The following is a 23,115-nucleotide window of genomic DNA, read 5'->3' as shown; positions in this document are numbered from 1 at the left end:
ATAACAATTGTTTACATAAAATGACATACATTATATAGTTACACTCACTAACAATTTGATAAATGTGGTGCTTTACAATGCAATTATTAACGCAATTATTATTTTAATGTTAATTATTTAAGAGTGTCAACAATAAAGGACAAATCTTTTTTTAAAGATCGTACCAAATTTACTAACATTTAACCAAGTTTTTATAAATATTCTCTTCATATTTATTTTGGTTTCATAAAGTTTTAAAAAACCTTTGTTCCAGTATCAAAAAAAGTTTCACTTTAATGACATAAAAATGTCATGTGGTCCAACCATCAAGTAGAAAACAATAACATATTGCCCTTGAATACATGTGCATGTGCAAATCTTAATCAAAATGTTTTAAAATAAGTTTTTCAAGGTAAAACTTTTTTTTTCTTTTTACAAATATCACAATGTATTAATTCATAAATATCATTAGGTTTTGGGGGGGTTGCACCAGATGATATTTTTAAAACCTGGACTAAAATTGCCTTTTCATAAAAAGTTAAATTATTTAATAATCTAAGAGACTTGTTGACCTTGAAAGTGTCACGTTTTAGTCCAGATGAAGATGATTCAAAAAGGTTACAGAACAAAGTATTTATTATTAAAATAAACTCAAGTAATCCAATAGAGAGTGCAATGGTGATGACAAAATAACGAACAGCTGTGATGATTAAATAAAGAGTCCATGGAAACTAAGGTATGGCGAGAAACTAGAACAAAGAAAACAAGAAACTAACGATAAACAAACTAAGGCTGAATCCGAAATCGCCCCCTATACCCTCAAATAGGGCGTTATTTGAGGGAACAGCCGTTTGTAGTGGTGTCCGAAACCATAGTGGACGTTATTGAGTGCACTTATTCAATCCCACATTGCACCGCAATAATGAGTGTACAACAAATGCAAGCTCAACGGCTGTCTGAATCCGCTCACTCCTTTTCATTCACTCCTTCAAGTGAATAGTATTAGTGGACTAACGTAGTGAATGAGGGTTTAGGGGGCGATTTTGGATTCAGCCTAAAAGTCCATGAAAGTGAAACTAACAGAACATAATTGTGACAGACAGACAGTCATGAGGGTCTGCAGGGGACCTCTCTATGATATAATTTCTTGTTTTATGTTTTCTTCTGTGTGTTTTTCGGAATAATATTTTATCAATAATTTAATAATTAATAATAAAAAATTATGCCAAACTACTTAATAAGGTTTTGTTTTTAACACTTTCCTTGTTTTCATGAGGCTTTTTTCTTAATTATGATGAATTAATAGATTTTCTACAACTAAAAAATAGTATGTATGTCAGTAAGATTGTTAAGCTTGTCTATTGGACTAGCTATATGCATTAAATTAGCATATAAGCATTTCCTGAAGCATTTCCTATTTTGTAAATATCAATGAAAATTGAGAGAAATTGTTAGTAGGAAAAGCATACTGCAATCTAAGATCACTATATTGACATCAGAATAAAGGGCTAACTAAACTCTATGTCAGGGGTCTTCAGCCTTGTTCGAGCAATGACCGCATGGTGGATAGAGCATACATAATGTATAAAACTAAGTGTTGCATTTGAAGCCCATAATAAAATGTGTATAGTTTCATGTATTTATATACTTTGATAGCAAGTCCATTAGAGTCATATAATGTATATATAAGCAACCCATATACAGAAGAGCGACAAATTAAAAGAAAGTTCATGGGCTATGTTATGCATTTTGCTGGGATTGTGTAGGACCGACTGAACCCAAAGAGGGAAGGGTCACTGCAAATCAATACAAAGCTGTTCTGAGCAATCACCTTTATCCTATGATGAAACATAATCTATTCTAATGGGAGTGGTCTCTTTCAGGATGACAATGCCCCCATCCATAGGGCGCAAGGGGTCACTGAATGGTTTGACGAGTAAACAATTATGTGAATCACATTGTATATCCTTCTCAGTAACCAAATCTCAACCTGATGCACTAGACAACGCTCTCTACCACCATCATCAAAACACCAAATGAGGAAATATCTTTTGGAATAATGGTATTCCATCCCTCCAGTAGAGTTCCAGAGGCATCACATGGTGGCCCAACATCTTACTAAGACATTTGATATTATATAGGCTAATAAGTTTTCTAAAGTTTTTGGAAGTATGCTCACCAAGGCTGTATTTATTTGATCATAAAATACATCAAAACAGTAATTTTATGAAATATTACAATTATGCGATAGCAAAGCTAGATTTTCAGCAGCCAAATGTTACTCCAGTCTTCAGTGTCACACGAAAAATGAAAAAATAAATTCTTTCAAAAATAACATTTTTGAACAGTAGTGTAAATATATGACATATACTAATATGACTTATTTTACTTTTAGCTGAACTTTAGCTTTTTAATTTGAGCTTATTTGGTTGTTGTTTTCAATTGATATTTTTGCATATACACAAAACCTATTCTTGTGGTTTACACGCAGTAAATTCTGATGAAATCAATGTTGAACATAAATAGACACAGTAAATGTCTCTACCTCTCCCCAAATAATAATTTAAGGCCAAATACCGGTAATTGTGAACAAAGTCAGTGTCTTTGGATGGATGTGTGATTTTCTTTTTCCATGCACAAATGTGTGTGCTACATTTGGTGTCTGTAACCGGAGCTGTCATTTGCCCTGGGGGCTTCAGTCACTTTTATATGCGTAATCAGATCAGTTCCTGTTGGAGATCTCCCACTCCAAGAGCCACTTAAATGAATATTGGCACAAATCCCCCAATTTCAGCTGTTAGCTGCTTGTAAAATGCTGCTGCTTCATGCCTGAAAGACAGATGTGCGATGAAGTGTGTGTTATCATAGGGCAAAGATCACAGTTGCATCAGATGTTTTACGCATTATTTTATGTGCATGTGCCTATTATTTGGTCTTACTGAGCATATCATCACTAGATTATTAGGTTTTAAATAAGTGACAGACATCTAAGCACGGTCTGTTTTGGTAAGTTTACAATTACAAGGCATCAAGAATTCACAGTATTCAGCTGCTCCTAAAAATAACAGCATAAATGAATTATGGCCCTTTCTGAAGCCTGCCGGATCTCCTGTCTGATTTCTGCCCTTGTTTTCACTATAATTTTTATTATTATAACAGTGTTGTGTAATGTTTGCAACAAAATGGTAAAAATAAATCAAGTACAACAATCAAATGAATGAAGTTTTAGAAAACGTGCTGCGGATCTTGGACAATATACCTATTGTATACTAATTGTACTGATGCCTGTCAACTGCCAAATTCCCTGAATCATCCAGACACTAGGCTATATGAACTGGGCACCTTTTGGCTTGCTGTTTTTTTTAGTTTTTTTTTTACAAGCACCATTTCTCAAAGGAAGCGCTGAATTCATTTCTCTCTCAAATAAACAAGGTTATCTGGCATTCCCTGAAATGCTGTAAGAAGATAGGCTAATGTAATAATATTGCCTGTGGTGCAGAATCTCTGTATCAGACGACTAGAAAAGACAAATAGTTATGCTATTACTATGTTATTATAGTAATAATACATGTTTTATAAAATACATGTTGCTACAAAAAGGCATCTATAAAAAAAAATAAATAATCCTATTTGTATTGCAGTTATGCAATTAAACATACACAAGTTTCTCTATACACGCTGATAGAGCGATTTAAACTGTCATTCACTTACGTTAATTCCCTTTAATCTGTCTAATTCACCTCGTCCAGTCAGAGACGCGCCTTCATCTTCACATCACAACGTTTGCGAACAATATTTATATGTTGTGCTATCACTCACCTTACATGAAGAGTAACATTTTCACGAACTATCAATCGCCTTGCGATGAGTCATTGGGACGGTAAATAAATAAAGTGAAGACGGGTTAGTCCGATGGAGTTTCACAGACGCACTTCAGTTGAACCGTTTAATCTGCTTTCAGCGCCTGATCAGTCTCTCTCTCTCTCTCTCTCTCTCTCTCCCTCTCTCTCTCTCTCTTTCAGACATACAGCACCATTAAAACCTAAAATAAATGCATATATCCCCTTTTTGAAGGTTATAAGCATCATGCCATTGTTGGGCGTGCGCGCTGTCGTTCTCTCATTATTGTCGAAGCATCGGTAAAAAAAAAAAAAAAAAAAAAAATGAAACGATTTTTTTTTTTTTTATACAATTACACTTTCATTTAATTTATTGTTTAATAAAATTATAGGCCTATTATTTTTAGTTTATTAACAACAACAACAACAACAACAACACACACACACACACACACACACACTTCTCTGCATATCTTCAGAAATGTAAAAATCGATCACTATAATTAATTTATATAATTCACATTCAAAATATAAATGCACAATATAAATCCATTGTATGTTTGTGTGTGTGTGTGTTTGTGTGTGTGTGTGTGTTCAGTTCTGGCCTTTCCCCCCCAAATCCATAGACCTATAAATACATTATTCTTAACTATTTTACTTACTCAGTGTACTTTTTTTTAGGCAAACAGTCTTGACTATCGCTGTGGTGTGTCTGATTCCATAACTTTCTATGCCCAAAACCAGAGCCATAGAGAGACGCTCTCTCTATGGCTCTGCCCAAAACTAAACCTCACCCCTCAGATTTAAAAGTTGTTGTGATGTAGTGCAATGTATGGCATACATACAGGCCACCAGATGGCGCTGGTCTCTCTGAAGCCCCTAGCGAGATGAAGAGAGGCAGACATGAAATCGTGTGAGAGAAGAGAGCTGTCATGAAGTACAGCTGGGGGATTTAAAGGGACTAGACTGCGTGCCCACGATCACACTTCACTGAGGTATTTCTAATCTATACACTGAACAGAGTACAGATGTGTTATGCGCACATAAGTAGCTTCATCTTGTTATTATTGGCTCAGAGAAGAACTTTGACAACGACACTAGTTGACATTTAATATAGTCACTCTAGCAGCTAATGAGCTAACTGTAAATAAACCTATCTGAGTACAGTAAACAATATAGTTTGAACGATACAAATCATAACGCAGGGGGTTTACACTTCCTGCGACTTCATGCGACGAGATTGTATATGTATATTTCACCTTTATCTAGCTCGTCTTTTTCTGGTTTATGTTTTATCAGCAGATTATGGGAGTGGGCCTGCATTAAAACTCATTCTACTAGACGTTTGTAAATGACAGTCACAGGCTTCCTGCATTGTGCAGTCATATTGTATTAAGTGGTAAATAGGGCTGATTTAATGGCACAAATATGATTTAATGGTAAATTTCTTCAGAAATGAAGTATGCTGTAAATACACACTGCTTGAGGATATTTGTAGGTTGACTGGCAGTGATGAAATCCTAGTCAGGTGGACCAAAATCATTGTATGAAAATAATTAGAATGGCTATACAGTCAGTCATATGCATGTAAGCTGTTAACACCCAAACTAGGTTGAACACAATATTTGTGCGTGTTTTACTGCATGATCAATATTGTGAGGGGGACGTCTAGTTGCAACACAGTGTGCTCTGCAGGTAGATCCTCTGGGAGGCTGGAGGGAGAGGTCAGGATGGCAGGTGTTGGGGAAAGTGCCCTGGCTAACCCTGCCTGTAAGATCATGACCTTCAGACCTACCATGGAGGAGTTTAAGGACTTCAACCAATACCTGGTGTACATGGAGTCTCAGGGAGCACATCGTGCTGGTCTGGCCAAGGTTGGTATGCTTGTATTTTTATGTATGTGATGGATAGTGAAAAGCTCACAGCTCTAATATATAATAATTATAATAATATAGTAAAAATAATAATGTCTAGGTTATATGTATGTATATATATATACACACACAGTCAAACCAAAAATTATTCAGACACCAGATGTAAGTTTTGATATTTTTTTTACTAGTGGGTGCAAGACACTATAGGCTAGTTCATTTATGTAAGCAAAATAAAGTAAACTGTGACATATTATACCTAAAGATTCTTCATACAGTGGACTACCAGTAAAATGTATAAAAAATGTTTTTTCTTTAATTGCTAATGCAACCTTTTTACACCACAGACTGAACAAAATTAAGCATTGCTTGGTAATTGGTTGACCTAAATTGGTATAATCTAATTGTGTACTTAAATTAAACAGCTGACAGCTATTCAACCTAATTCATTTGTGAGGCAGTCTAATAGAAGGATGGCCAAAACCAGTGAAATATCAACTGATTTGATAACTCTGAGTTCTTGTCATATTTTATTACCATTTTCTAAACTATAGCAAATAAACTGTGATAATGTGAGAAATGTTGAAGGTTTGGTTTGACTATATATATATATATATGTGTGTGTCTGTGTGCGCGTGTGTGTGCATGCATTTTCACCTAATTCTTACATTAGATCTTAATTATTTCCACAGGTAATTCCACCCAAGGGCTGGAAGCCACGTCGCAATTACGATGATATTGATGATTTTGTCATCCAAGCACCTATTCAGCAGATGGTAGCTGGCCAATCAGGACTCTTCACCCAGTACAACATCCAGAAGAAACCACTCACTGTGCAAGAATTCCGTAGACTGGCCAACAGTGACATGTAAGTGACAAACACAAAAATGCACATCTGGTTCAAAGTAGCATACTGTTATTCTACTCTTTTAAACACAGTAGGTGCATGCAGTATATATTCTTTGCAGAGTATGCACATTCTGTCAGTTTCTTTTTAAAGTGGTCAGCCATAACCTACATTTAGATATAAGGCAGGTTGTTGTAGGTACCAGTTTTGTATTGTGCCACAAATTCCAATGTCATGAAGTGGCATACAGTTTACAAACACCTCTAATTTGGTTCCTTGCTTTATTTATTGTTATGTGCTGGACTTCTAATGCACTCTGTAATGAGTTTTCTTTTAAATTATGGATTGACCTATATTCGTTAAGGCCATCTGGAGATGTGTGATTTACCTACTCAGGTACTGCACACCTCGCTACCTGAACTATGAAGACCTGGAGAGGAAATACTGGAAGAATCTCACTTTTGTCTCGCCCATCTATGGTGCTGATGTGAGCGGCACGCTCTATGATGAGGTGAGGATGCAGGTGGAGAACAGCTCTTGTCCACTGAACGTCCAGCATAACATGTGAATGGCATGTGTGTTATAACAAAGGATAACAGTGTTTTTGACTGGTTGCAGTTCAAAAAAATGGATTTCAAAAATAAGTACTGGTACTTTGCCACTAAATCGCTACAACCGCTATTATTACTAAATCACACTACAATAGTCTATTATGCTCTTACTACTGTTATTTTTATAAAATTATTTTAACAACATTATTAACAAGAAAAAGAGAAAATTGCAGTTTTTATTTATTTATTTATTTATTTATGACTGGTTACTAGGATGATTACAAAAAAGCAAGTTTTAGCAACTTTTCGCAAAGGTGTGTTTAATTGAGAAATAGTTGAAAGCCTCATGCCGTTGTGTTAATTTAATGTGTTACTATTATTATAAATATTTAAAATGGGAGTGTGTTCAATAGAATATTATTTGCTATTCATTCAGTTATTTTTTTGCTGTCACTGAAATTATTATTGAGTATTGTGAAATTTCACTGCTTTGAAATATATCATGAATGATTACCATAATGAATTACAAGGATATTTACATGGTATTTTAATATAAATCTGAGGTATACATATAAAAATATAAAAAACACAAATTTTTTTTTGGAAATTAACATGCAACATATCCAAAATGTCTGGGTAGTGCCATGTTACTTTCTTATTTGTGCTGTATACTGGTAAGGAGTTGACATACTGTTACTGCCCCTCTTATCTCAGGACATTGAAGAATGGAACATTGGGCACTTGAACTCAATCTTGGACGTAATCGAGGAGGACTGTGGTGTGTCCATTCAGGGAGTAAACACACCCTATCTGTACTTTGGCATGTGGAAGACCAGCTTCTCCTGGCACACGGAGGACATGGACCTCTACAGCATTAATTACCTGCACTTTGGCGAGCCCAAATCCTGGTAGGGCTCGCTGTGGTTTTCTGTGTTTCTTCAGCATGCATAGATCTATTTGGACTTTTTTCTTCTTATACCTCTCCTGAGGACCAGGAATTTTCCCATTTCTTAATAAATAAATAAATATATAAATTTCACAGGTATGCCATCCCTCCAGAACACGGGAAGAGATTAGAGCGCCTTGCTATAGGTAAACACTTTAAAGTAGAACTATAAAGTTGTCTTTTAAAGGAATGTGCTGCATATATACACTGTGTTGTACTGGGTGTGATAAATGTGTCTTTGTCCTTAGGTTTCTTTCCTAACAGCTTTAAAAGCTGTGAGGCGTTCCTGAGACACAAGATGACACTGATATCCCCCTCTGTACTAAAGAAATACAGCATACCATTTGATAAGGCAATCCAACGTCTTTTAGAATCAATTTACAACTATTTTAGTTTCAGGATCATTTTGCTGTGTCTCAGTTCTCCTTGTATGTCTTCACAATAAACTGATATATGTTTATAGATAACACAGGAAGCAGGGGAGTTTATGATCACATTTCCCTATGGTTACCACGCTGGCTTCAACCACGGCTTCAACTGTGCCGAATCCACCAATTTTGCCAGTCTCCGGTGGATTAATTATGGAAAAGTTGCTACGCAGGTACTAAGAAGCACATAAAAACAGCTGTTGCTGATGAAAATCTGGCAACTTCATGTTACTGTTCAGCCAGTGAACATTTCACACTTTAATTTTGTGTCCTCTTGCAGTGTACATGCAGTAAGGACATGGTGAAGATTTCCATGGATCCGTTTGTCAGACGATTCCAGCCGGATCGCTATCAGGCTTGGACACAAGGCAAAGACTCCTGCTCATTGGATCACACCCTGGCCACACCCAGCACCACACCAGAGCTGCAGAGCTGGCTTCAGAGACGTCGCAGGAAAGCACCCTCCACCACAAGGTATTATCAGGGTTTCAACAAGGGTCGATATAGATAGTATTAATGTATACTGCTGTCTTCTATGGTCAGGTTTCTTTTTCAGGTCAACTACAACAGTTTGAGCAAAAAATAATCTGTTAATAGTCCGCATTAAACGGAGGTTGCCAAGGTCTTTTCTTCCCTATTGTAACGTATATACGTGTGAAACGGCTTCTGGAATTAGTAAAAAAATGTAGGTGATTGAATCTATGTAAGTTGGGCGTTGCAAACTAAATGGAGGCAGATCTGAATGCCAGTTTGCAGTCAGTTGTGGATTTTTATTCCCACGCTCCCCTGAGACATACTGTATGTCATGAAGAGAGCAGATGCCATTTTGAGGGGGAGGGGAGGATAACATTTTTGATAAAAAATTATGAATGAATTAAAAAAAATGAATGATGTGCATGGATAAATTATTTATAATAAGGCAGCAGCTACTTTGCACAGTTCTAATAGCATTATATAATATTTTAATATTTAAACTTATATTTCATTTTTAAATTGATATTTAATATTTAGCAAAAAATTAATAGAGATTGTCAAACTGTTTAAAGATTTGTGAGAGATTTAGAGCACAGAAGTTTCTGTCCAATAATTTAATTGTATTAAAAGACAATCTTGGACAGCATGTGAATTATTATTATTTAATTTTTTTTGTATCTTTAATGCAGAGGTCAATCACTATAGAGATTTGTTTATGGTTATTTACTGACAGGCTCAATTAACAATCTTGGACAGCATGTGAATTTTTTTTTTTTGTATTTTTTTTGTATCAAGCCTCCATTATCCACGCACATGCTCCAAACGATTGAAGACTGTGGACACCGCACCAGTGAAGGGAGGAAGTCGGAGGAGTAGAGGGGCAGCTTTAACATCAGAAGACAAGGAAGAGGAAGACCCAGTGAAACGCCAAAAAGAATCGCAGTTCCCAACTGAATTAAAAGGCTAGTATCTCTATTATTTTTGTAAGTTCACAATACATTCCACAAACACACAAAGTCAGTTTGCATTTTGTTCTCTGATTTAGAAATACATGTAGATAAATGTGCATTTATATTCTCTGTGGCATTGACTCTTGAATATAATCTGTGATCTGTTAACAGTCACATTAAGGACAGATACCGTTTGTGTTCGACAGTATCAGTTTCGGACATAATTTTATTTCAGACAAGTCCTAGTTATCACACCACCACATTTTTACAGAATGCAAATGAACACTTGTGATCTCTGTTTCATCACATTCTCTTCTGTTACAGGCATGTCAAAAAAATAACAAAAATAATCCAAAATTCTCTAAATGAATTGATTTCTTCTTAAAATGAAATGTACACTCCCGTTCAAAAGTTTGGGGTCAGCAAGATATATTTTTTTGTGTGAAAAATGTATACTTTTATTCAATAAGTATGCATTAAATTGATCAAAAGTGACAGTAAAGTTATTTATAATATCACAACAGATTTCTATTTCAAATAAATGCTTTTCTTTTGAACTTTCTATCCATCGAAGATTTCTGAAAAATAATGTTTCACAGTTTCAACATTGATAATAATAAGAAATGTTACTTCATCACCAAATAAGCATATTAAAATAATTTCTGAAGGATCATGTGACACTGAAGACTGGAATAATGGCTGCTGAAATTTCAGTTTTGCCATCATTAAAATAGAAAAGAGTTTTTTAATAGTTCGCAATATTACTGTTTTTACTGTATTTTTGATCAAATAAATGCAGCCTTGGTGAACACAAGAGACTTACTTTAAAAACATTAGAAAAATCTCCAAACTTTTTAACAGTAGTGGGCATGCAAAACCTACATGTCTGTGTATATCTAAAAAAAACTGTTTTATTGTTTCATGTCTGTGTATATCTCAAAAAAACAGTTTTATTGTTTCATGTCTTTTTAGGGCTCACTGGTCCATGTCGACAAATGTGTGTTGTTAAAGTAACAAGAGTGGAGAGTGACTTGCTGGCCCACTCTACCTCACAAGTCAAAGATGCTTCACCTGAACGACTCTCAACTTCTCCACTCACCTCCACATCCAGTCAGAGTAACCCTGATCCAGGTCATGCAAGCTCCCAGACGTCTGTAAATTTGGATGAAGGTCGAATAACCACAAACACAGTCTCCACCGCAAAGCCTGGGCCTGAACCAACCTCAGAGAGTGACATCCCTGTGGATGTGACTCTGGACTCAGAAAGAACTGCTGAAAGTCCTAATCAAACAGACTGTGAATCTGTCTCAGGAATAAGTGCGCCTTCTGTTCCTGTGACCCATTCACAGAGACGTAGCTCTACTGGTGCTGCGGTTTTATTTTCGGAAAGTGATTCCCAACAGGCTAAAATTGAAATGGAAGAGACGGTCGCCGATATCTTGTCTGAGAGCAGCATCGATTACGGCACATCAGCACTTTACAAGGAGCAAAGCTCGATCCGTCTACACACTACTCTTCAGGATTCAGAAACCTTGGAGAACAGAACAAACTTTGAAATCCAGACTGCCCCTTTTTGTGAAATGCCTCTTCTAATGCCTGAGCTCACAGATGAGAGAGTCAATCCTCACTCTCTCGCACCTGAAATGCCCTCGCTGACTCTCGCTGTACGACCCGACACCGCAAATCACCGACCTCACAGTCCGAGCAGTACTGTACCTGTTCTCCTTCTGGAAAAATCACACGCACCTCCTGTTATAACAGATGATGTGGGGACTTGTTCTGAAAAAGCTTGTCCCAATTGGCCAATTGTACCCCAAGAAGGTGTGAGCCAATCGTTCAATAACTCGATCTCAGACACCTTTATAGCAAAACCAGCATCTCCTTCTATGGTGTCACAGTGGGAGCCACCAGAGGAGTCCAAACAGGAAGGACATAAACGCACATGCCCATCCACAGACCAGAACACTCAACATCAATTTAAAATCACTACTCACAGTATTTTACAACGTCCTACAGTAGCAGACATGGATTTTATAGATGCCCGCAACTCTAATAACTCAGCAGAAGGAGGGGACAAACAAACTTCTATGTCTCTTGAAGAGCAGTCCTGCTCTCTCACATCCTCCCATGGCCCCTTCGTGGAGTCCAAACCCTTCACCATTTGGAAAAACCTCAGCTCCCAGAATCCTGCAGTGCTAATTGAGAGCTTGCAGCCCGAGTTGGTAATGGGTCTTACCACAGGTGTAAACAGTCTCACAGAATATTCCCATGACTCTCTGCCCTACACCATGTGGTCTGAATCATCGTGCCAACAAGAAAAGTTCCCAGATTCTCCAAACTCATCACCATGCACCCAGACCTGGACCAACCTGGAGCCCATTCCCATGCAGTGCTCTGGTGCAGACGTTGCTCTAAACACCCCTATAGATCTCAAGCAGCAGAACGTTGAGATGGTACCAGCTGTAGCTTGTGTGCTCGGTGAGCAGACAGGATCTCAGGAAACTCAGGAGGAAGAGTTTAAAGGGCAGGAGTATTACGAAGGTGTGAAATCAGAGCATGATGGGTCTGTGAGCGACTCTGATTCGTGTGAATCGGGAGATAAGGGTGCGGACAGCAGCAGTGAATCCAGTGAGGAGAATGCCATGAGTGACCCTGAGTACGTGGAAACGGGCCTGGAGCCAGGGGAAGTCTGTACAGTGAGTTCTGGTGCTACACCATGACAAGCAGTACATCCTGTATTCTTCAGTATTTTGTTCTGAGCTTCTGTCCCAAACAACATCGACCACAGCGACAAGACATTTTGCTAACTTTTGTTGTTGTTTGTGTATATTTTATTATTTATGTTATACAGTAGTCATTATATTATATATATATTAGTAGTCAACATTTTAAGTGGATCAAAACCTTTCATCAAAGTTATATATGAATTTTGAACAATACCTGTTCTTGTCTTAGGACAACTTTGAACTTTTTTGATCCACTTCAATTGTTGACTACTGTATATATGTGTAATATTATATATATATATATATATATATATATATATATATATTTATTTATTTTTTGGAAACTTATATATTTTCAGAATACTCTCGACCCCTTACATTGCTAAAAAAAAATTGTAGCAATGTAAGTCTTGACTGTGTCTTTTGAGCAATGTAATGCATCCTTGCTAATTTATTAAAAGTATTAATTTTATTGACCCCAAACTTTTGAATGGTAATTTATATTAATTTGCTGTGAATCCAGTGATTTTGTTTTTGTTTTTGTGAGAACGTTTTCTCTACTCATACATCAGAACACTTATTTAATTACTGTTCACACCTTCACGCCTTGCAAACAAAGCTTTACAGTGCCAAAGCATTAATGGTAACACTTTACAATAAGGTTTCATTATTTAACATGAACTATGAATGAACAATACTTCTACAGCATTTATTAATCTTAGTTAATATTAACTTCAACATTTACTAATACATTATTAAAATCAGAAGTTGTATTTGTTAACATTAGTTAATGCACTGTGAACTAACATGAACAATTTATATTAATGAATTCTGTAACAAATGTATTGCTCATTGTTAGTTCATGTTAGTTGATACATTTACTAATGTTAACTAATGAACTTTATTGTAAAGTGTTACCGCATTAATACATGTGCACATACTGTATATACACATGCACAATAAAGGTAGCAACAATATTTTCGGAAAGTGTATGGTCTCTTTCACCGACCTCCTCTTTGTCTCCCTCTTTTTTGCTCTCATAGTATCACATGCAAACTGTTAAGAAGACTACCAAGAGTTGGCGTCACCCCCTCAGAAAGCCCACTGCAAGAGCAGTTCCCAGTGCTGTGAAACAGCAGGCTGCCAGTGATGATGGTGGATGTTTAACCACTTTTATTTTATTATGAGCAAAAAATAGCTTACAATTATGGATAAATTATTCTGATTTGTAACATATTGTAATGGTTTTAAAAATGTATGTACCATTTATTAAACTGCATGTTGTCATAGGACAGAATTACACTAATAATGCGTTGTTGCATTCTGTTTGTGGTATTTTTAATGATTCATCTATGTACACAAGGCAAGCAGACCAATGTCTTGGCTGTTGTGTCCTGCTGCTTTTCAGCATCTCAATCCATGCATGCATGCACTTTTAAAAAGCTGTGTCAAGTTAAATAATTAGAATACTAAATGAAATTTTCAGTCCTAGAGTAAATATTTATTTGTGTGTGTGTGTGTGTCTCAGAGACTGTAGAGGAGTGTGAAACTAAAGAAGAGGAGCCAGAAACTGAGGAATGGGCAAAGCCTTTAGTGCATCTGTGGCAACCGAGAAAAGCTCATCTTCAGTATGAACGAGAATACAACACAGCTGCAGCTCAAACTGCTCCTCACTGTGCTGTCTGCACCCTTTTCATGCCATACTATCAGGTAACTTATGGAGACAGAAACTAGGTACTAATCTGGTTGTGTATATGTGCTATGTGATGCAAAAACATTTATTTCAAACTCTTGTTTTTTCTCACAGCCTGAGAATTTAGAGGAAAGAAGGCATGATGTCTTGATGAATCCTGCCACAGAGTCTCAGGGGTCGTGTTCACAGGTGGCAGGCTTGAGATCACGACCTCTGATCCCTGAAATTTGCTTTGCATACCAGGAGGGCCCATGCCCTTCGAACACACTACTGGAGGAGGATGGATCCAGTCCTCTTGTGGCCTGCAACAGTTGCTGTGTTCAAGTTCATGCCAGTACGTCACTGAGATCACTTAACAACACAATTAACAACTGAAAAAGCCCCCAATATGATCCTCTGGCAAGGGAATCCTGGACTTTATAAAATATAATTAATTATTAAATAATATAAAACCATTCAAAAGTTTAGGGTCTGTAAATTATTATTATTATTATTATTTTTTTTTTTAAATAAGTCTCTGGTGTTCAAAATTACAGTAAAAACATCAATATTGTGAAATATTACAATTTAAAATAACTGTTTTATATTTTAATATATATATATATATATATTATTCCTGAGATGCAACGCTGAATTTTCAGCAGCCATTATTCCAGTCTTCAGTGTCACATGATCCTTCAGAACTCATTCTATTTGCTGATTTAGTTCTTAAGAAACAGCTGTGCTGCTTAATATTTTTGTGATGATATATTAATGTTTTCAGGATTCTTTGATGAAAGAAAGTAAAAAACAGCATGTATCTGACATAGCAATGTTCTGTATTAATGTAATAGTCTTTACTGCCTCTTCTGAACAGTTTACTCCATCCTTGCTGAATAAAAGTATACATTTCTTTAAAAGAATTTAAATGGTAGCTTTTATAATTTATTTAATTTGTAAGTTATAAATATTAAATTATAAATATTAAATTATGATTAATAATATGATTAATTATCATACCATACATACTATATTAATTTTTCATTCATTTATATTTGTTTTATTTGACTTTGATTTTAATCATGATTAAAAAACAAAATGCTATTTATTAAATTAAACAACTGTCTTTTTTATATAGCTAATTTATTATATTATTTTTAACTCTACTTTGTATTAAATTGATGTTTATATTTTTCTGCTCACTTCTAGAGTAATGTTAGATATATAAAATGGAAGAGAAACATTTTTACTTCAATTCCATATTTTTTTTTTAGCATGCTTTAGGGCTCTTAGTAGAATAAAGTAATTGAATTCATCTCATGATCTAATTTCTGACATTTTTGAAAGCAGAATTATGTATGTGTGTTAAATAAATTATTGTGTTAAATTTAATAATTAATATCTTAAGCATACACATTAACTTTGACGACCTTAAAAAATGCATGTTGTAAAAAAAATAGTTTGGCATAGTAGAGAATGTAAACGTTTGATTGGTCCACAGGTTGCTACGGTGTTTCTATTCATGATGTCAGCCCAGTGTGGACATGTGACCGATGTGTGAGCGGAGACCTGGCAGCTGTAAGTAATCATGCAGTCAGTCAACATTTACTGTATCAGTATCATTTATTGACTACTTGTATGTTTTGCTTGCCTTTGTTAAATTATGGCTGATATCTTATATCTGTTTTGTGTGTGTTTTATACCAGGGATGCTGTTTGTGTAACCTGAGGGGAGGTGCATTAAAGAGAACCTCAGATGACAGGTAAGCTCCCTTATTCAGATCCCTTAATACTAATATAGTGTTGTATTAAATACTAAACAGAGCAGAAGACTCAGTATGCTTTTTACACACATCCTCCAGTATTTAAAATATACATTATAAGCAAATACGAGTTCAGCAAAGCCAGTGTTCTTAGATATTAGTGAATGAGTCAAGCGGCTCATGAATTATACATGTTGTAGGTGGGCCCATGTGATGTGTGCTGTGGGTCTCCCTGAGGTGAAGTTCATAGATGTGGTGAAGAGAGCTCCTATTGACATCAGTGCCATACCTGTACAGAGATATAAACTGGTGAGTAATAAACACACACACTTTTGTTTCCCTATATTAGTGAGGACATTGCATAGACTTCCATTGATTTTATATCAGGTTAATGATATTTTCTATCACCTAACCAACCCCTATCCTTAAACCTACCAATCACAGAAACGTGCAAAACACTAGATTTAAATAAAAACATGTTTTGGCCAATTTATAAGCCTTTTTAAACTAGTGAGGACCAGTAAAATGTCCTCACTAGTCGTTTGTCATAATATTTCACTATATGACTGAGGACATTTGGCTCTCACAAGTATAGCTAACCTGTACACTAGAGGTTGAATGACTTTTATTAGAAGTTGACTTTTATGTGATTAAAGTCGCGTTGACCTGTCACTGATAACATCATTAATGAACAAATAAGCCTGAACCATGGCAATGGCATATGACACAGTGCTGCCCACAAGGCTATTGCTTCTACATAACAACTTATTTTTATCAGTTCTTTTGTCATTGGGCCGTTATATTTCTCAATGATTCAGCTTGTTTTAAATCGGACACAGATAAAGTAGCACAGTAAAGATTACATTTATATGAATGCATTAGTGCATGTGTGGGTTTTAGTTACTAAGAAATATATGCAAGAACTTTTCAGTTTCTAAGCTATTTTATTGATTAATCACAGAACAGTGTTGACAATACATTTCTGCGCTACTGAATGTTTCTGTGTGCGTGTGAAGTGTGCAGTGCATTAGTTTAAAACGGTGACTTGCGTGTACAATAAGCTGTTTAAAACGACCAATTTTGAGCATCCAGATGATATAATCAAACACATCTTGTGGAGTGCTCTTGGAGTATGCATTTATTTGTCATCTGAACTGTTGGAAATGGAGCGTAAAAGCATAGGGTTTACCAGGAAAAACACACACACACACACATGCGGGATGCGGGAGTCTTGCCTCCCTAGTATATATCGCTGCTAGCGGTCCCCACTTCATTCTCAGCATATCTCTTCTCCATGCAACTGCAAGGAGGGAAGTGTGGTGAGATACTTCACTTCTGTTATCAGAGAAACGGGAGTTACATAGGAGCTTTAAATCAATGCTATCTATTAGGGCTGCACAATTAATCGCACTGAAACCACACGCGATTTGGCAAAGGCGATTTGGGAAAGACAGATTCCACAGCAGAATAGGTGAAACATTGAAACCCTGTTCAAGTGCCGTGCACCTCTCGAGCAGGTGTTGACCTTTGATGTTCCTGTCAATCCCCACATGGCACGCAGAAATTGCAAAAATTCTTAAAGATAATCTTTAAGTTGAAAAGGCTCTGTCCTTATCCAAAAGTTCCTGCAGAAAACATAACAGAGAAAAGTAACAATGTGTCTGTGTGCACACAATCACTCAAACACATTCCATTTCTGATCATATGCAGAGCGCGTTGAAGCCGCTCTCACATTCTGAATAATCTCAATCACCCTTGAAGGCAACCTCCATCCTTCTTGCGTAAGTCGCTCTGTTGACGCATATTTTTTTGTCACTGCAGCACTGAAAAGGGATTTCAGGTCCACAGGGGCATCAAGGAACTCCCTCTCCGACAAGCCTAACAGACCCAATCCAGGGCTCTTTCACCCACCACGGCCAAGCCTATGCTGCGGCCGCAACTTTGGACTTCTCCCCTAGATGAGCGCAGCAGATTGAGATCTGTAATGACACAGATCTCTTCCCACAACACTGAATCTGGTGACCCAGCATCAATCTGCCTCCCCATCTCCACCATGAGTTCAGCTTGATATTCTGTGAGCAGTGAGGTGGCATTCAAGGCTCTCACAACCAGGGCAGAGGAGTAATACATTTTTTAAAAAGAGAGGCAGACAGCCTTTCTGTCTGTCCCGGCAGTGAAGGGGAGGCGGAGGATAGGGCTGCACGGCGATTGGGGGGTGGAGGTGACTTTCCACACTTGCTATTACTTGGTTGGACATCCCACACGTCCAGCCAGGAGAAACCTTTAACTGGCACCCTATGTGAGAAGGGTTTGTCCCAGAAATGTCACATCTCTGCGACGCATGCTGGGATGGCTGGAATCCTTTGCTTGACCCAGGAAGTGCGTGACTGCAGCCTCTTCCCGTCATATAAATCCATCTCCTCACTCTGGCCTTCTTGCTTCTTGCCTTCGATGGCCAGTCGATAGAGTGTTTAGCAGCCGCTCTCCTACACATCTCAATAAGATCCAATTCTCCTGGCATGGGGAGGGGGACTCATCCATGGCACAGCCAGGCCTAGTAGAAAGATTAGGAGGGAGGGCAACATCCTCTTCCAAGAGACGAGCAATCGCCTCATCATCCTCCTCTTTGTCCCCCGCAAAGGGGTCTGATTCGAAGAGGGGAGGAAGTTCAGGAGAGATCTCATCCATCAACTCTCTCCAGCTGCACCGGGGCTGAGTAGCATCCTCATCTAACTCCGGGGGAGGCACAGAAATACTCAGGTCCCCTTTAAGGACTCATACACGATGCTCTAAAACCCTTGATGGGAAATGAGAGTGGTGCAGGCAGCACTCGGGGTTAGCGAGCACAGCCTGTCCATGTCTAACTCCCAAACACGCTATGCACATAGGGTGAGAGTTCTTAGAAGCAATCATAGACCCGCATAAACGGGCAAGAGGGATCTTTCCCTTTCACTGTGCTTCTGGATGGGCTTGCAGTCGTCATAATCGAGATCCAAACACCAGGGAATTAACAAGTTCACACAATGTGCCTCTCGATATCGGATCTTATCGGCAATTATTCTCGTAATGTTGCAGGATCGGCCAATCCTTCACACCACTTAACGTGAGGGAATAACTGAGAAAAACCTTTCCGGAAATCTGCTGAGAATATCTTCCAAAATAAGATCTTCATGGGGAAGAGAACAAGAATGAAGTGGGGACCGCCAGCAGCGAAATATATTAGGGGGGCGGGACTCCCGCATCACTGTCGTGATTGGTCTGCAGACATGGTGTAATTGGTGCTTCCAGGATTGGTCACACCCTAGGCATTTCCCATAGAGAGATACCGAACAAATGTTTGAAAGAGAATACTTTACTCTCTCGTTCTTTAGTTTCACTTTCCTCTACAGTTTCTGAGACATACACAAATAAATATTTACTCTAGGGTTGTCAATTTAACATGCTAATTTAGTATGATTAAGTATTTATCTTGACACAGCTTCTTAAAAGTGCATCTCTGTATGGTGTGAAGTCCCATTAGTTAGTGTTAGTTAATGCTTTAACATTTAACTAACAATGAGCAATACATTTGCTACAGTACCGGTATTTATTAATTTTGATAACGTTAGTTAACACAAATACAACTGTTCATTAGTAGTTCATGTTAGCTCAGGTCCATTTAATAATATTGACAGATACAATTTTTAATTGTAATAATGTATTAGTAAATCTGAGGATCTAGGACCGCCTAGACACGACCACAGCGCATGATGTAGTCAGCGGGATATGGGCCGTATCCTTTTTCCACCTTTGTTGCCTTTGGCTTGGCTTGCTTATAGTTGGGACATTAAATTTTACATTCAATTTAATATTCAACAATAATATTGATCTGCCTACATTGACACTATTATACAAGAACTGAACTGAGCTGGACGATGACATCGCAGTTTACTCCAGAGCGGCTATATATATATAAATGAACTAAATAACTTTTTTTAAACAAAAATGAAACATCACTGAACTTATTTAAGATGGACTGTGACGCTATTTTCTTCTGGAAACAACCTTTTTTGCATTATTTTTCTGTTATCTCTGTAAAGCTGCTTTGAAACGATCTGTATTGTAAAAAGTGCTATATAAATAAATGTGACTTGACTTGACTAAATGTTGAAATTAACATTACCAGGCAGTTGCTAAGATTAATAAATGATTTAGAAGTATTGTTCATTGTTATTACATGTTAACTAATGTAGTTATCTAATGTTAACCAATGAAACCTTATTGAAAGTGTTACCTGAATGTTTCTTACACTGTTCTTTCAATGATTTGACGATTCAATGAAGTCTTGGCATTCTTTAATGTGTTATGTTATGTGTTCTCTCTCTTACTCACTCTTCTCTTTCTTTCTCTTTGTAGAAGTGTATATATTGCCGTAACAGGATACAAAAGCTATCTGGAGCATGTATTCAGTGCTCATGTGGCCGTTGCCCCACCTCTTTCCATGTCACCTGTGCACACGCTGCTGGAGTGCCCATGGAGCCTGATGATTGGCCATATGTGGTTTTTATCACCTGTCACAGACACCAGTCACGGAGCTCCAGTGCTGTGAGTACACTTCCGGGCAATTCAGAGAATATCTTTAAAATTTCAAGTTAAAAATAAAATGTCAAATGTTCTACTTTATTTTTCTACTATGTACATACATATGATTTTGTTTTATTACAAATATCATGAATTTGTATAGTTTATGGTATAGTGTTTAGTTCACCCAAAAATTAAAAATTCTGTTATCCATTGCTCACCCTCATGTAATTCCAAACCCATTATACTTTTGTTCATGTTCGAACTAGAAATAAGATATATTTTTAATAAAACCTCCATTAACAGTCCATGTAACCAAAACGTTGATGCTTCGAAAACTTCATAAAGACATTATGGAATCTACATAAATCGAGCGTCTAATCCAAGTGTTCTGAAGGCATGACAACTTTATTTGATGGATAGATTTTATTTAGGCTTTTAGTTTACTCGCATATAAACATTGATCAACACACATACATAGAGCACATTAAATATGATAAAGCTCAAACGTGCTTGATTGACACATGTGAACCAATGAATTATTCTTGCATGTCAACCAAGTATGGTTGAGCTCTTCCATTTATATATATATATATATATTTTTTTTTTTTTATAAATAAATTAATACAGAAAAAACTGTCACATAATTGACCCTTTAACATCAAGATTTTTTTTTTGTCCCCTCAGAAATTGAAAGTTAGCAGAAGTGAATTAGAAGTGGGCCAGACAGTGATCTCCAAACACAAGAATCTTCGTTACTACAGCTCACGTGTTACCCAGGTCACGGCCCAAACATTCTATGAAGTCATGTTTGATGATGGCTCATTCAGCAATGATACATTCCCTGAAGACATTGTAGTGAGTGTTTCTATGACTGCTAGCCAGTAGTTGTTCTAATGAATAATCTGTGGCATGTTTTCATTGAACTGATGAATGCACATTTAAATATACAAAATATAAGCTTACAAAGTTGTCAGCCTCTTATTTTTCACAGAAAATTCTCATGCGTTGGTAAGAATTTGAGCCCACTATTTCTAGTTTTTAATCCAGGCGTCTGAGTGGAATCTATTCTCTTTCACCCTGCAGAGCAGAGATTGTACCCAGCTTGGACCTCCTGAAGTGGGGGAGGCTGTTCAGGTGAAGTGGCCTGATGGACTTTTTTATGGAGCCAAGTACCTTGGCTCTAACACTTCATATATGTACCAGGTACACACACACATACTCTCACACGCATTCTCTCAGGTACGGCTGCTTTACTACAGTACCTCTCTAATCATTCATGGTATATCCTGTGTTCTTGTAGGTGGAATTTGAAGATGGATCCCAAGTATTGGCGAAGAGAGAGGACATTTATACACTGGATGAAGACCTGCCCAAAAAAGTCAAAGGTCGTTTGGTTAGTTCTCACTTACTGAACTCTTTCTTTAAAAGGTCACTTCACCCAAAAATAAAAATTCAGTCAAAATTGAATCACACTCATGTTGTTTCAAACCCACAAGACTTCTGTTCATCTTCGGAACACATCAAGAACTGGATTAAACCTCTCGATTTATATGGATTACTTTTATGGATGATATCCTTTTTGAAGCTTGAACATTTTTTGACTTTCATTGGGTGGACAAAACTAATGAGAAAATATTAAAATATTGTCCTGTTCTGTTTTTCTTCATGAATGATGTTTTGATGTGTTTGTTTCACCCCTTTGCAGTCCACGGCATCCAGCATGCGTTTCCAAGATGCATTCTTTACCACACAAGGTGAAAGGAAAAGGCGACGCACTCCAAATTCTCGGTTCCAGACGGATTATATCGCCCATATCAGCCCTCGAACCTTCGCCAGGATCTCAGAAACGCACAGCAAAGCCAACTAAAAGATGAATGGAGTTAAAAGAGCCCTTGAATTACAAGGGGGCTGTTTTCAATTGGGCTTGAAGATTGTACATCAGTGAGATCATGATTTTTAAACGTGGCAGACATACTGTGGTCTCATAAGTCAGGGACAAGAATGTTTTTCTAAATTAGAAGTTTTTCCTGTTATATTTCAGAGGTTTTTCTTGCCTCAGATGGTATTCTGTAGCATCGTAATCATGTAATTTCCTCCCCAACACTGCTGAGACTAATTTCACCCGCATGCTTGGTTTGTAAATGATTTGTCTTGTCATGCACCATTCCATCACTGAAACATTTAGCGTTGAGCTTAAAATGGTATAAATGGCAAATAAAAAAAAAAGTTGCTACTGATGTCCAGCAAAGCACATGTCACCTTTTACTTATAGTCATGATTTCTTTATTTATTTGGGGGTTAATTCTTTCTTTTCTATGTGGTGCTTGCAGCTGTTGACAAAAATTAAAGATGTTTGCTTTGTGGTCTGTGCCTTGACCTCAGTTGATGAAATGCTTCACACTTTGCCTTAAAAAAAAAAAATTATATAGCTGATATATAGACAGGGATTTATACTCATTTATTAAATATAACTTGCAAGAGCAACAGAAACATAAATGGCAGTTTTA

The 23,115-nt window shown here is 37.0% G+C and overlaps 2 protein-coding genes across 5 annotated transcripts in view; one reads left to right on the top strand and one right to left on the bottom strand.

Moving 5' to 3' along the window:
* The window catches only part of frmpd1a (FERM and PDZ domain containing 1a), a 37,705-nt gene extending 33,060 nt beyond the window's left edge, over nucleotides 1-4,645 (bottom strand). Inside the window, exon 1 of one of the 2 annotated variants that reach the window (XM_084091529.1) lies at nucleotides 4,481-4,645. The gene's annotated coding sequence lies outside the window, so the exon portion shown is untranslated. Of the gene's footprint in view, nucleotides 1-3,798; nucleotides 4,115-4,480 lie in introns of those variants that run through there. The other variant, XM_084091528.1, reaches the window with a different exon arrangement.
* Nucleotides 4,646-4,696: 51 nt separating this feature from the next.
* Nucleotides 4,697-22,971, top strand: kdm4c (lysine (K)-specific demethylase 4C). Of its 3 annotated transcripts, none has more exons than XM_084091556.1 (22): nucleotides 4,697-4,813; nucleotides 5,514-5,692; nucleotides 6,382-6,557; nucleotides 6,933-7,047; nucleotides 7,802-7,995; nucleotides 8,130-8,179; nucleotides 8,282-8,385; nucleotides 8,497-8,634; nucleotides 8,742-8,935; nucleotides 9,731-9,897; nucleotides 10,858-12,581; nucleotides 13,655-13,766; nucleotides 14,140-14,321; nucleotides 14,419-14,638; nucleotides 15,785-15,861; nucleotides 15,990-16,045; nucleotides 16,246-16,354; nucleotides 20,441-20,629; nucleotides 21,293-21,463; nucleotides 21,692-21,811; nucleotides 21,909-22,001; nucleotides 22,314-22,971. In XM_084091556.1, the coding sequence occupies exons 2-22, from the start codon at nucleotides 5,549-5,551 to the stop codon at nucleotides 22,473-22,475; spliced, it is 4,497 nt and encodes a 1,498-aa protein (XP_083947682.1). In that variant the 5' UTR covers nucleotides 4,697-4,813; nucleotides 5,514-5,548; the 3' UTR covers nucleotides 22,476-22,971. The 3 variants fall into 3 exon arrangements, with proteins under 3 accessions (XP_083947682.1, XP_083947683.1, XP_083947684.1); XM_084091558.1 differs by having other exon boundaries at nucleotides 4,718-4,813; nucleotides 6,901-7,047; XM_084091557.1 differs by lacking the exon at nucleotides 21,293-21,463.
* The last annotated feature ends 144 nt before the right edge of the window (nucleotides 22,972-23,115 follow it).

Source organism: Abramis brama, assembly GCF_963993115.1.
Source record: "Abramis brama genome assembly, chromosome: 2".
Classification (NCBI taxonomy): Eukaryota; Metazoa; Chordata; class Actinopteri; order Cypriniformes; family Leuciscidae; genus Abramis; species Abramis brama.
This window is presented reverse-complemented; position numbering and strand designations above follow the sequence as displayed.

Bases quoted from the DNA above. Each gene is read 5' to 3' on its own strand.
- kdm4c (XM_084091556.1), top strand. From the start codon at position 5,549: ATGGCAGGTGTTGGGGAAAGTGCCCTGGCTAACCCTGCCTGTAAGATC. The intron at 7,996-8,129 runs GTAGGGCTCGCT...TAAATTTCACAG, and splicing joins TTTGGCGAGCCCAAATCCTG to GTATGCCATCCCTCCAGAAC. The intron at 21,812-21,908 runs GTACACACACAC...GTGTTCTTGTAG, and splicing joins ACACTTCATATATGTACCAG to GTGGAATTTGAAGATGGATC.